Genomic DNA, 13,512 nt, shown 5'->3' on the forward strand with positions numbered 1-13,512 from the left:
TTCCTTCTTTTTCTTTTCTTTTTTCTTCCTTCCTTCCTTCCTTTCTTTCTTTCTTTCTTTCTTTCTTTCTTTCTTTCTTTCTTTCTTTCTTTCTTTTTCTGGTCTTAGTGAATATAAGGGAATCATTGCTGGGTTGTCTGGCGCATTTCACAGCCACATGTATGTGGGTGCCATACTCCCCAGACCACTGTGCCTACTAAACCAGGGCTGGGTTATTGGCAGATCTGCACCCTGAATTGCACCCTTAATTGGTGTGTTTGCATTGGGACAGGCTTGGGTAGGCTATATATATATATATACATATATATATATACACACACACACACGCCCACATACATGTGTGTATATATATGCATATATATGTATACATATGTATACATACATACATATACATATGACTATACACACATACTATCACTGCAGCTGGGCCACTGCCAAGAGTGAAGGGGATGACACTGACAACTGGAATGGTACAGATCCAGTGGACTGTCCTGGACAGACTGGCACATGGAGACTTGTTCTTAGTCCCAGGGCTCTTTGACTGTCAAGACTCCAGTTGGCCTGCTACTGAAAACAATTAGTTAATGTTCCACACACTCACTCCATCTCCACCTCTCGTCTCATTGTCTTCTTACACAAATGCATGCAAGCACCAGGCCAGAAAATGTGTATTTTACATATTTGATCACACTGAAGAGCCTGGGTGGCTCAGTTGGTTAAGCTTCCGACTTTCTGATTTCAGCTCAGGTCATGATCTCAGGGTTGTGAGATCGAGCCCCACGTTGGGCTCTGTGCTCAGCACAGAGTCTGCTGGAGATTCTCTCCCTCTGCTCTCAATCTGTCTCCCTCTCTCTCAGTCTCTCTCTCTCTCAAATAAATAAATAAATAGATAATCCTCTTTAAAAAAAGATATTTGATCATGCTAATTCTCCCATTTATTTGATTTTCCCCTGGCATGGAATTTCTGTGTGACAGTTCTGAAAGTTAACAGGAAGCCTTGAAAGCTTCAGAACTCTTTTGGTTATCATCTGTATGTGGATGTATTTTGTCTTTTAGCTAACATTCCATAAAATCTGAAAGTATGTTTGAGACACTGTGGAGGTAGTGAACATAAACCAAATAAGCTTTGAAAATACATTGCCATGCCAGCAGAGAAATCTGATGAATGTTTCCTTTATAATGTGTAGTATTATGCATATTTGATTTCCTTCTGGTTGGCTGAATTTGCAAATATAAAAGGTACAGTAACAGCAATTTCACATTCAGCACTCTGTTATTGTTAAGTATCTATTTCAGTACCCTGGAAACAATTAGCTCGTAATATGCTGAAAATTCTACTAGCTCACTTTTTTTAAATGCAATTCTCAGATTATTAAGGTCTGTTTTGTTTTGTTTCATATTCATTCATATATATTTTTCTCTTTGATGTTTATAAAATTGATAGAGACACATATTCCCATATTGTACTTATTGTCTGTGTGTATATACATATACACATATCATATGTATACATATACATATATACATATACATATACATATCATTTACATATTGGTGCAATTTTCTTAAAATATTTTTTGCTGTTGTTTTTTAAATGTCGGCTTTCTTTTTCTATAGAAGAAATCGTGATAAAACCTATGGATGAGAACCTCCATTCAACTGCACAAGAAAACTCCAATGGGAAGGAAGACAGATACGGCTGCTATCAAGAGCTTGTGGTCAAATCTTTAATGCACTTGGGGAAATTTGAAAAAAATGTGTCTGTTCAGACCATAAGTGATAATTTAAATGACAGTGGCATCCAGTCTCTAAAAGCAGAGAGTGATGAAGCTGATGAGTGCTTTATGATTCATTCTGATGATGGAAAAGAAAAAATCGATGATTCCCAGCTTCAGTTCTGCTCCTCAGATGACAGTGAAAGTAACTCTGAAAGTGCAGAGAATGGTTGGGACAGTGGCTCCAACTTCTCAGAAGAAACCAAACCACACAGGGTCCCAAAGTATATTTTAGTGGATAATAGAAAAGACCTATTGGAAGTTCCTGAAATAAAAACTGAAGGTGACAAGTTTATCTCTTGTGAAAACATGTGTGATTCTGAAACAGAAAGGAGAGACCCACAGAATGCTCACAAGGAACGGCTGGATGGCAAAGCCCAGCCCTCATTCGCTGGGATGGAGGAAGATGATAACGAGTGCGTAGCAGCCATGACAGAAGAGTCTGTTGACCTGGAGAAAGCGAAGGGGAACTTGAGTTTGCTGGAGCAAGCAATTGCTCTCCAGGCTGAGCGTGGTTGTGTTTTCCATAACACCTACAAAGAGTTGGACAGGTTTCTACTGGAGCACCTTGCTGGGGAAAGGAGGCAAACCAAAGTTATTGACATGGGTGGAAGACAAATCTTTAACAATAAACGTAAGACACATTTTTTGCATTTATTTTAGGAATAAAATTGCTTTCAGGGTTGGAAGAAAAATTAGTAAGATTTGATTACCACTTCCAGATAGCTTTTGACAACTTGATGCAACTTAAAAACCAATTCATATTATAAAATAAACAATTTCTTTTTTTTCTCTCTCTCTCTCTGCTCTCTAGATTGTTCTCAGATCAAGCTTGGTCAGTTTTGCAATGTTTTTACATATGAAAAAAAGAATCATTGCCTCTTTTTCTCTTAATTTGACAGCTTTTTAAAAATATATAGTACTTGTACAGTACTATATTAGACATGTTAGAGGTACATTAGTACTTTTTGGATTTTAAATCATTTTATTAATCAAATCAATTCCAGAAATTTAATTTTTCTTTCTTACTTTCTTTCTGGGATCATCTGACTCCTTTGGAGCTTCAAAATAATGTTGACCTACTGGCAAGTCAGGCAGGATGCTGTGATATTTCTTAATATAAAACTGGATGTTAATGCTTTTATAAACCCATGCTTTTACCAGGTTTCTAACTCAGGGCCACAAATATCTGGGCCAGACATGAATAAGAAGAATAAATGTGCTTGGAGGAGACCTTAAAGTGTTCCTCAACTTTAGGGAAATTGTGTCCCATCTCGCATAAAGCTACTCCTCCCCCCACCCTGAGTCTTACACCAGATGGGCCTGGTGATAATTCCCAAATGGTGGTTCTCAAGTGCCTAGAAGGCTTGTTTAAGAGGGGTATTTCCAGGATCCAATAAGACTTACTGCTACAGAACTTGCATTTTTTAAGCGTGTTTTTCAGATGATTCTTGCATACCTTAAAGTCTAAGAACCATAGATTTAGAAATATCTTAGAGAAAATCAAGGTCATGGCCTCAGGGAGCTTACAAGAATAATATGTTAGCTATGGTTTGGATGATTTGTTTGCTGAGATTTATGCAGAAATGAACTGTATATTTTGTCATTTGGGGTCGATTTTAGTACTCACCTGCAATCTTGTCAATTATTGTCTTGCAGCTCAGAGCTGAGAAAACAAAAAAAAAGAATAAAATAATCTCATGTAGTGAGGAGTAAGATAATAATACTATGCAAACATACTGCGAGGGCTGGGATCAGGACAGAATATCAATGAGCAGTGTGTGGTTTGGGACAGGATCCACTACTAGCTCTGTGCACTCCAGTAATATGCAACTTGCTGACCTTACCTGTATTTATTTTTTATGGACTACAAAACCAAAAATAAGATAAAATTGGTTTCAAATTCCAAAAAGTCATAATTTACCATCTACTATATTTCATTCATTCTAAGATACAGAGTTTTCCCATTTTAATACCTCTGAAATCAGAAGGGTATGCCATAATTTAATTTTCAATAATTTTTTTTCTTTCTTGCTAATATACCAAATGATGTTCCATGTTACAATTGATGATATCTTTCAGCCAATGAAATTCAGCGTTTGAAGAAACTTTAATTATTTGTGCCATAGCTTTAAATATTTGACAATCCTTTGGTCATTTTTATAGAACTTAAAAATTTTTGTTTTCAAAAACCGGCAAGGCAGTAGAATCTGTGTTTGTAAACATGGGTCATATAAGATTTAGAGGATTACGAATGAGGCTGGCTAACTCAACAATACATCCTATTGTGTGAGGCATGGTCCTGCTTTGTGATATTCAAAGCCTATGCGAGAACATCCAGACCAGACTGGTATGAAACAGGCAAATAGAAGTAAAGCCCATAATGCATGGGAACTATAGGCTTCATCTAGAGGATACTTGCAGAATCCAAATTAGGTATTCATTTTCCTGTTCCTTGTTCCAGATGTGGGAACCAGGGGCTTATGAGGGGCTTCTTCCTCTGGTGTGCATTCCATGCTCCTAGGTCAGTTCTCGTACCGATTGGCATTCATACTCTCCACAATACCATCCTAATTTCCCATATACCTTGGGCATGTGACCCCGCTGTTAAAGGGGGAGAGCACTAGCATTTTAAAATATCGTTTTACCCAAGCCTTCAGATGAGTCAGTAATTCTAAAAAAAAAAAAAGTTTGACTATCTTGTTTCTACTAACCATTTAGTGAGACTTTTGGTCACAGCGTGTATGGAGTCCTCATAAGAATTTATTGTACAGCCAAAGATACTTTTAGAGCGAAGGGGAGTGCAATGAACAACCAAAGAAGTGTATCAGGTGCGAATAAGACAGTCCCAGGCATACCGGCATGGAAGGTCACCAGAGTATAAGGTCACCCTCATTATGCAGCATTCAGCAAAGAAAATAAAAGGAGAAGAAGAGCCAGGCCTCAGAGTCACCTGAGAGCTCAAGCTCTGGCTTCTTATCATGCAAACAGGTTCTACCCCACAGAGCATTTCATGGCATCTGTCTCACCCAGCAGAGGAGGCTCACAGACAAACGTGCATGATGGACTGTCAGTGGACCACACCTGGTCAGGTGCCAGCCCTGCCTTATCTCCCACACCCTCTCTGGCTTCTTACAGCAAATAATGTGGCAAGGAGGGGAGCTGCGCGGCGCCAAACCTTTCAATGTGGTTTAGAAATGTGGCCTCACCTGGACCAGGTCCAAGGGAGGAAGGGCATCAAAATCCACACTGCTTCTCCTCTTTTCTAATTCCCTCTTGTATACAGTGTCAACACCCCCCCATGCTACTTGAATCAAACTTCAAGGATTTTCGGCTCTCCGTCTATAGATACTATAGGCCTAAAACAACTTCAAATTTGGCAACATTTTTGGATTAAGTAAAACATGTAGCCATAAAATCGTAGAACATGTCACAACTCTTTGTTTCTTGCAAAAGACAGAACAGTCTCAACACCATGGCATTTAAATCCCGTCTCTCATGAAACATAAATGTCTGCTACTCAGGGCATACCTATCTTTGGGCTGTTCATTTCTCACTTTGATTTCCAGTTTTCTCTCCGCCGACCCTCCCTCCCAGGCAGTGTGTGCCTAACCTGAAGGATCCTTGGCTCCTCCCCCTTTACTGAAAGCATGCCCCCAAATAATTGCATTACATACACCCTGCTGTTCCCATCTGCCCAGGACTGTTTATAATCCAACAACTGGTGTGGCATGGTATCACAGAGGCATGTCTGCTCCTCGCAATATTCCACCCTGGAGACGGCTGTCGCAGTCCGCGACATTGCTGTGCTCGCGGTACCACGCTTGGAGCTGAGCATATGGGCCCTCCGCATCCTCACGCGGCAGGACTCTGCCCCCTAGTCCACCGCCGGCAGCTTTCCTACGGCAGGATCACACAGATTATTTATTTTCGCTCTCAGCATCAAGTGGATTCATTATTCGTGATACATCGTGTTCTGAGAAGCCTGCGGCCAGCCTCCATTCCACACTGGTCCTTTCTCTGAGGCTCCCGTGCCCGTTGTGATTCTGGTTCCTCTAAACACCGGCGACGCTGAGTGACAGGCTTGCCCCGGTGATCGGTATATCATGCCAGGCACAAGTTAGGGGGGTGATTTGGCTCCAAAAATGCATTTCTGTTTTATCTACTAAATGAGTCACGAATATGAAAATGTCTACAGAAGGCCTCTTCTGTGTTAGCTCTAACCCCACCAATATTCATGGTAATGCTCATTTATTTTAGATATTTATATAGCCTTTTATCTAACCCTCAGCAAAGCGTGCACTGGAAGATTGAAACCCCCAGCTCGTCTTCTGCCCTCCCCCTCTAAGCCGATGTCCCATGGCAGCCTGACAAGCGGTGTTACACGGTGTCCCTTCTCTCCGCCCCGTGGTACCTGTGGTCTCCTCCAGCACCCCAATGTTCTTGGCGGCCCAGACCACTCAAGGCCGTTCCGACCCTGTATTTCCATTTCTCCTAGAACGTTTCCTTGCCAGGCCATCTTCCTATAGCCTGAGTTTTCAGTTTCTGCAGCCAGAGTAAAATGAGAGCTGTTTCTCCGTAGCTGCTCTGTACTGGCCCAAGGGGGCAAAGCATTGGGGTTGGGGGATCTGGGGCCTCTGCAGCACTGCTGATTGCTTGGGCGTGGCCCAAGACGGCATTGCTGACTCCCTTCCTAAGTCTGGCCAGAGTGGGCTCTGCATGTGTGTGGGAGCAGGCACTTGGACCCGGAACCTTAGGGCCACGTGAGGCCAGGGACCCGCAGGGACAAGACCAGAGCAGCCCTTCTCAGATATGGTGGCTTCTTTGTTTTATCATTTTGAATCTGGCTTTTTTGAGACCCTTTCAATAAGAGATAGTTTTGGTTTAAAAACATTCTTTCTTCTTTCTCACGTTTTTTTTTTTTTTTCCTTTTCGGGAGCTTATGCATCTCTGCCTCTGGCGGAGGGTTCATTTTTCATAATGAGACTCTAACTACAGTATGTGACATGACAACTTAAAACCATCTCTGCATTTTAACACTCCCTTGCCCTGTGTCAGCCTTTGCTTCGAAAACCAAGAAAATTGAAAACATTTTTTATGCTTCCACAGGTCTTAGTTGAGGGTCTTATTCAAGGCAACGTGAGAAGAATGTTTTTGCTGTAGAAACTGAGCGAAGTGAGAATGTCACCCTGCAAGGCCACTCTGGTGAATGGGGATGGAAAGAAGAAGAGCCAAATGAATCTCTTGATTTAATTTCTCTGTAGATTCACCGCGGCCTGAGAAGAGGGAGACCAAGTGCCCTATCCCCGGGTGCGATGGCACAGGACATGTGACAGGACTCTACCCCCACCATCGCAGCCTTTCGGGTTGCCCCCACAAAGTGCGGGTTCCCCTGGAAAGTGAGTACTACTTATCCCTAAAACCAGTAGGCTTCTTTTTATATGCACCACAACAGCATGATCTTCTTATCGTCTTTCTCCTCCAATGTGGAATTTGGAATGGAAGTATAAAGTTTCCTTTCTGTGTCAAGATAATTTCCATCTAGCTGGGTGTTTAAAGTCAGTATATTAATAGAAAAGTTGGAGTAGAGTTAGGCCAATAGATCAGGAGACAAAGGACATTGAGATGGGAATTTGTTACAGTTCCTGAGAGAAGGGGGCGTGCCACGCCAGGCAGGGCCACACAGGCGGGCACCAGGGTCATCATGGGCCAGGGGAGGGGGGCATCTTACGGTTTCTGTGGGGAGGAGCAGAGTAAGCAGGCTTAGGACTGGCTAGTTTGAATTCTCTCAGTAGGCTACAAAGCTTCAGAGTCGTCTATTGGTGTCTGATAGCTGGCAGGTGGAGAGTGTGAGTGTAATGAAGAAGGCAGTTGGGCATGGGCTCACAATTGGTTGATTTGCCTTTGAAAGCTGTTTGAAAGGGCAGTCTCTTCAGGGTTTGCAAGGCCCCAGATGACAAAGCATCAGAATACAGAAAATAAAAGGCATGGTTAATACACTGTGGATTGCACAGTCCTTTCTCACCCAGAGGTGTGGCTGCCTTAAGCTCAGGAGCAGTCTTAGCCTAAGTGCATCATCTAAATATAAGAAGTGCACCCCAGGGGCACCTGGGTGGCTCAGTTCTTTAAGCATCCGACTGTTGATCTTAGCTCAGATCTTGATCTCAGGGTTCTGAGTTCAACCCACGAGCTGGGCTCCACACTGGGCATGGAGTCGTCTTAAAAAAAAATGTGTGCATCACATCACTAGTGTCCTCCCAACTCCTCATCTCCCCGTTCCTTGTAAGAACTTGTGATGCCTGCCATGTCTCCCCAGGGCATCCTACAGTAGCACGGAGCCCTGGGCAAGAGCAAACATTTGTGGCTTCTCTACCCTCAGCCCTGTTGTGAGCTAGGAAACTGGAGGAAAAGGAAAGGGCTGCCTTCTAAGTTTTGAAGTATCAATGTGCTACATCCTCTACTTTTTTAACCTATGTATTGAAACACCTTTGGGTCATACAAACCACAGTGGTGTGAATGCCTCAGCATTACCCTTCTCGAAAGCACAGTTTTGCAAATCGGTGAGTCCAATCTGTTCAGCACTGCCGCAGTAGATTAGAAGTTCCTCAAAGTGAATACCTGGTCGTTCACTCAACCATGCTTTTTCATCAATAACTGAATGGCAGTGAGGCTGGGTAATGCGGAGCAAAGGACAAGAATCAAAGTAATATCTCTTAGAAAATAAAGAAGACTATATTCAGAAGCTCACACCATGGGGAAAAGATAAAAGGAACTACTTGACAAATAATGTTCTCCATCCACTCTTCCAAGGAAAAGCACATAAATGTAAAAGGAAGGTTATGAGCCTCTCCGTTTAAGTTAAATAGAAATGGAATAGTCTTATTTAAGTCTAGTGTTAATCAAGGCATGAAGTTTAGAGAAACTAAAACTTGAACAAGCTTGCTGAATTAAATTTTTGAAGTTCTTAAGTACTCATTAATTTCAACCCGAACATCTATGGGAGGAAGAATCACAGATTACATAACCAAATTCATTTGAATGCAAAGTTGAGAAGTCAGTTTGTTAGTGTGCTGTGTATTCACGGTATACTACTTTTTCTTTTTGTGATATTTTGTTCTTAGTTCTTGCCATGCACGAAAACGTGCTCAAGTGTCCCACCCCAGGATGCACGGGAAGAGGGCACGTGAACAGCAACCGCAACACCCACAGGAGGTAATTGTGATGGGATGCTACTCTTTTACTGTACAAAGAGATGGGAGAGAAATTTTCCAGCGAAAAATAAGGAACTAACGATGTGTCATCAAAATCTCTGGATCACTATCAAATACGTTCCCACTTAAAGTAGATAAGAAATATTCTCAATGTGTGCAGAGTAAAAAGCAAAAAACCACAATTTAATTTCTTAGAAATTTTCATTTAGCAGCCAGTTACGCAAACAAAGAATGTTATATTTGAAGACTAGAGTTATACATTTACACAGTCGAACAAATAGGACATGTTCTTTTTCTGCTCTGGAACCTCAACATAGCCATTTTGACACGAAAAGAGTTGCATAGGGTTTATCCTGGATCGCATCCAATAAGCATTAACAAGGACCAAAAGGGCTTTGATCTACTGTGGTTCTGACTGAAAGCCAGGAGGAAGGTAAACATCATTTCATCTCATTGAGATTCATTACATTGAGATTGCAACTCACTTAAAACACATATGTGCATTTACATACAAATGTACTGTGTGTATGCAAATGTTTTTGGTGGAAATGCCTCTTGTTTTATGTGTACTTTATACTGTGTATCTATTATGTGCTCATGAGATACTATGTGACTCATAAGCATATTGCCAGAAAACTTCATGTTCTACACTTTAAATTTAAACTGATTTAAAATTAAGTCCCTAACATTTTTCTAAAGATCTTAAAATAAATCATGGAATTATCATGCTAACATCTACAGCTAGGCCCATTGCAATTGGAGTGAGTGCATTCTACTTAAAATGTTATGGAGTTTCAGAATAATTCCCTTACATAATTTTCCGATTTTAAAAATGAGTTTGTTACTCATCACTTCTGAGATGGGATTATGGGGGGGGGCAAATGTTAACAAGGTAGTTTGCAAAACCCTTTGGGATCTATTAGCATGAGAAGGGTGCTAAGTGAACTATTAATATGACTTAACATTTAATGTGTGCCAAGTATGCTGTGAGATACATGCCAAAGCGAATTACTTTATCTTTTTAACTCAAATTCTCCCTTTTTATTATTTTTTTAACAGTCTTTCTGGTTGTCCGATTGCTGCAGCTGAAAAATTGGCAATGTCCCAGGACAAAAATCAGCTTGATTCTCCCAAAACCGGGCAGTGTCCTGACCAGGTTCACAGGTATGACCCTCCCATGGCATTCCTAGTAGTCTGTACATGCCGTGCTACTACGCAAAGGGTCCGTCTCCCCACTCGTGCCAGTTCACGATGGCCCAAACTTCGTTCTCACCTACTGATATCTATTTGAGAGCTGGTCTAGTTAATCATACTCTCACTTAAATGAACTGCTAGACCCTCCAGAAGTTGAGCATGAAATTAATCTGTATGTAAAGGTAACATAATGTGGATGAATCTAAAAGAAATAAAGTATATAACATACATTAATCAAAATTCTGTGTCACTAAATGCAACCTATCCCACTAGTCAGGTATGCTCTCCTAATGATTGATTGACCTTTCTGCCTGCAGATAATGCCTTCATAAATCACTCACACCCACCCAAAATATGTGATGTTATATATTGTTCCTCTGTTCCAGCTATACATATAACTTCTTTAAGACAAAAATTCACTCCATGAATTGATAAAGTATTAATGAAATATCTCCTGTTTGCCCCAGGTACTTCCCAATCTCCAGCAGTTTGGAAGACCTTACTTACACTTAAATAATAAACCACATGTGATGACACAATGTGAAGTTACTCATTTATTAATAATAAATCATATATGTAGGAAAAGTGATTTCAGGTTTAAAACAGATGACCAGATCTTCACTGTTACTGGGACACTGAAATGCAACATAGTTACGAGGAGTGTTTTCAAGATATGGCTTCCCTTAATATTTGCTCTTATAGATTTAATTAAAAGAGTCAAAATCAGATGAGTGAAGAACATATGTCAAGCAAAGATCATGAATTACTGAATAACTAGCAATTAAAAATCTTAACAACAAGGTTCTTGGTTAATATGGCCCTATCCTCTAGTTTCTCCCTAAATAGGTTATTTATCGAATATAGAAATAGCATTTAGTTTTATTTTGCTAATTTCTTAAAAAATAAATATGTTTTAGACTGGAATGCTGATATATTAGGGGTATAAGCCAAGTTACATATCTAATAATAAAATCAACTAATTATTCAAATATTTTTTTTTAAGATTTTATTTATTTATTCAACAGAGATAGAGACAGCCAGCAAGAGAGGGAACACAAGCAGGGGGAATGGGAGGGGAAGAAGCAGGCTCCTAGTGGAAGAGCCTGATGTGGGGCTCGATCCCATAACACCGGGATCACGCCCTGAGCCGAAGGCAGAAGCGCAACCACTGTGCCACCCAGACGCCCCTAATTATTCAAATATTTTAATGTAGCAGTTAAAATGTGTTTTACATAATCCAAAAATATCATTGAAATTTTCACATTCTGATGAGTCAGGTGTTTTGGTGGAAAACAAAAGAAAAACATATATTTATTTTTGATATTGCTGAATTCTGAAAGGTGTATTTGTTTATGTTCACTTACCATTAGACTATGTTTGTGTTTTTCTTGTCTGGAATTGTTGCTACACAAATACGATACCCTTGTTTAACCCAAATACAGTAGTTGTAAGGGAATAGTTAACTCACAGTTAGCTTGGGTTAAGGTAATTCTATTGAAAAATGTGATAGGGTTTATAATACAGAATTTTGATTCATATTGAAATGATAGCAGTTTGGCAGATAAAATATTGAAGTATTATTTACATCAACAAAAACACTCAGACAAAAGGGAAAAAAGGTGAAAAGCCTAAGAAATTCATAATTCAGAAGTCAAGTTTCTGGTGCCTACACTGCCCCCGTCAGCTCTGTCAGCTCTGTCAGCTCTGCTGAAAGAGAGTGGGGCTCAGTATTGCTTCTTCTGAACTGACTACAGTGCCATTTCCCCCCAGGTACAAACGTGACTTTTCATCACCCGTCTGATTAACAGTCTTAATAAGCAGAATGTGCACACCTTGTCAGTGCCCTAATGATAGTTACATGGCACTTTTCTCTGTGGGAGCTGAAAATGCTAACAGACATTAAATACTTGCTGCTCATTGCATCTGCATAAGACAAATGCAAAATTGCACATTCCTCTTTTACCCATGGGAGACTTGGACCCACGACATGCAGCCTCGCCATAGCCATCCGGAGCCCTTGGTGCCTCCCATCGTTCACTCCCAGCACAGAGCACTCTGTTTTATCTCACTGTGACCATAGCTCTTTTCTGTAGTACACTGTCTCTGTGGGTACCAACAGGCATGACACATCTGATCGGCTTTAAATTCTGATGCTAATATACTCACCAAGAGTTTTCATCATAGTTATTTTGAACTCTCCCCTCTTTCTTCAGGACTAGCTTGGTGAAACAAATTGAATTCAATTTTCGATCACAAGCCATCACCTCTCCCAGGGCCACGGTGTCAAAAGAACAAGAGAAGTTTGGAAAAGTACCATTTGATTATGCCAGTTTTGATGCCCAGGTTTTTGGTAAACGCCCCCTTGTTCAAACAGGTCAAGGACGAAAAACACCACCATTTCCTGAATGTAAGCCTCAAATTCTAATCCTTATTCCCAAAAATGCATCTTGTCTATGTGTGTTGGGGGTGGGGGTGTGCTCAAATACAGAATATGTTGTTTACTGCAGGTAGGAGAGAAAATATATTGCACAGTGAAATAAAATAAGGAAAACAATGATAAATCGATCAGTATTACTGATTTTACATGAAGTTACACTGAATATGGTGAATAGTTAATGGGTCAATTATTCTCCAAATATCATGCCATTTTTTTGAATCGAAATACAGTAATTTTAAAGAAATTTTTAATTCACATTTAGCTGGGATTGAGATTAATGAAAACTGTAATAGTCATCACAATACAGTAATTTTGTTTCATGTTGAAATTATGGAAATTTAACAGGTAAAACATTGAAATACTACTTAAAGTAGTACTTAAATCAGCGAAAGCATTTAGACTGAAAGAGAGAGAAAAAGTAAAAAGTCTCGGAAGAAACTCACAGTTTAGTAATCAAGATTTTACAATAGGTGCAATATGTGTGACTATGGAGATGTTTATCCATATTTTGAAGAATTAATATAGAAGTATTGAAAATATGTTAATACTCTAATGGTAACACATCCATATAGGAGGTCATAACTCAAAGATGCTATAATAGATACAACTTGGTGTTTTTACTAACACATTTCTTGAAGTGTTTTACAGTCCTTGAATAGTCTAATGAAAAGGTAAGAAAGTGAACATTGGGATAAACCTAGGCATGAATCCTGCGTTATGGTATCATAAGGAAAGTAGTAAAATAATTCCCGCATTTGAGTCCTCCGTAGACCATGGATTCTTCACAACATGCAAATCCATGGAATCCCTTTGATCTCATACCTCCAGACCTAGACCGAGTGCTCTTAGGAACACATAATATGGACTTACTCTGTGATGTTTGTCACGTCTTTCA

General features: G+C 40.1%; 1 protein-coding gene across 1 annotated transcript in view; it reads left to right on the forward strand.

Moving 5' to 3' along the window:
- LOC123786737 (suppression of tumorigenicity 18 protein) overlaps nt 1-13,512 on the forward strand; it is a 106,139-nt gene that overhangs the window by 47,465 nt on the left and 45,162 nt on the right. The window contains exons 5-9 of the mRNA XM_045789094.2: nt 1,618-2,409; nt 7,040-7,174; nt 8,897-8,987; nt 10,046-10,150; nt 12,394-12,587. Coding sequence (XP_045645050.1) covers nt 1,618-2,409; nt 7,040-7,174; nt 8,897-8,987; nt 10,046-10,150; nt 12,394-12,587 — 1,317 coding nt within the window. The remainder of the gene's footprint in view (nt 1-1,617; nt 2,410-7,039; nt 7,175-8,896; nt 8,988-10,045; nt 10,151-12,393; nt 12,588-13,512) is intronic.

The sequence above is a fragment of the Ursus americanus genome, chromosome 9, assembly GCF_024610735.1.
Source record: "Ursus americanus isolate L20-20 chromosome 9, mUrsAme1.1.p, whole genome shotgun sequence".
Taxonomy (NCBI): domain Eukaryota; kingdom Metazoa; phylum Chordata; class Mammalia; order Carnivora; family Ursidae; genus Ursus; species Ursus americanus.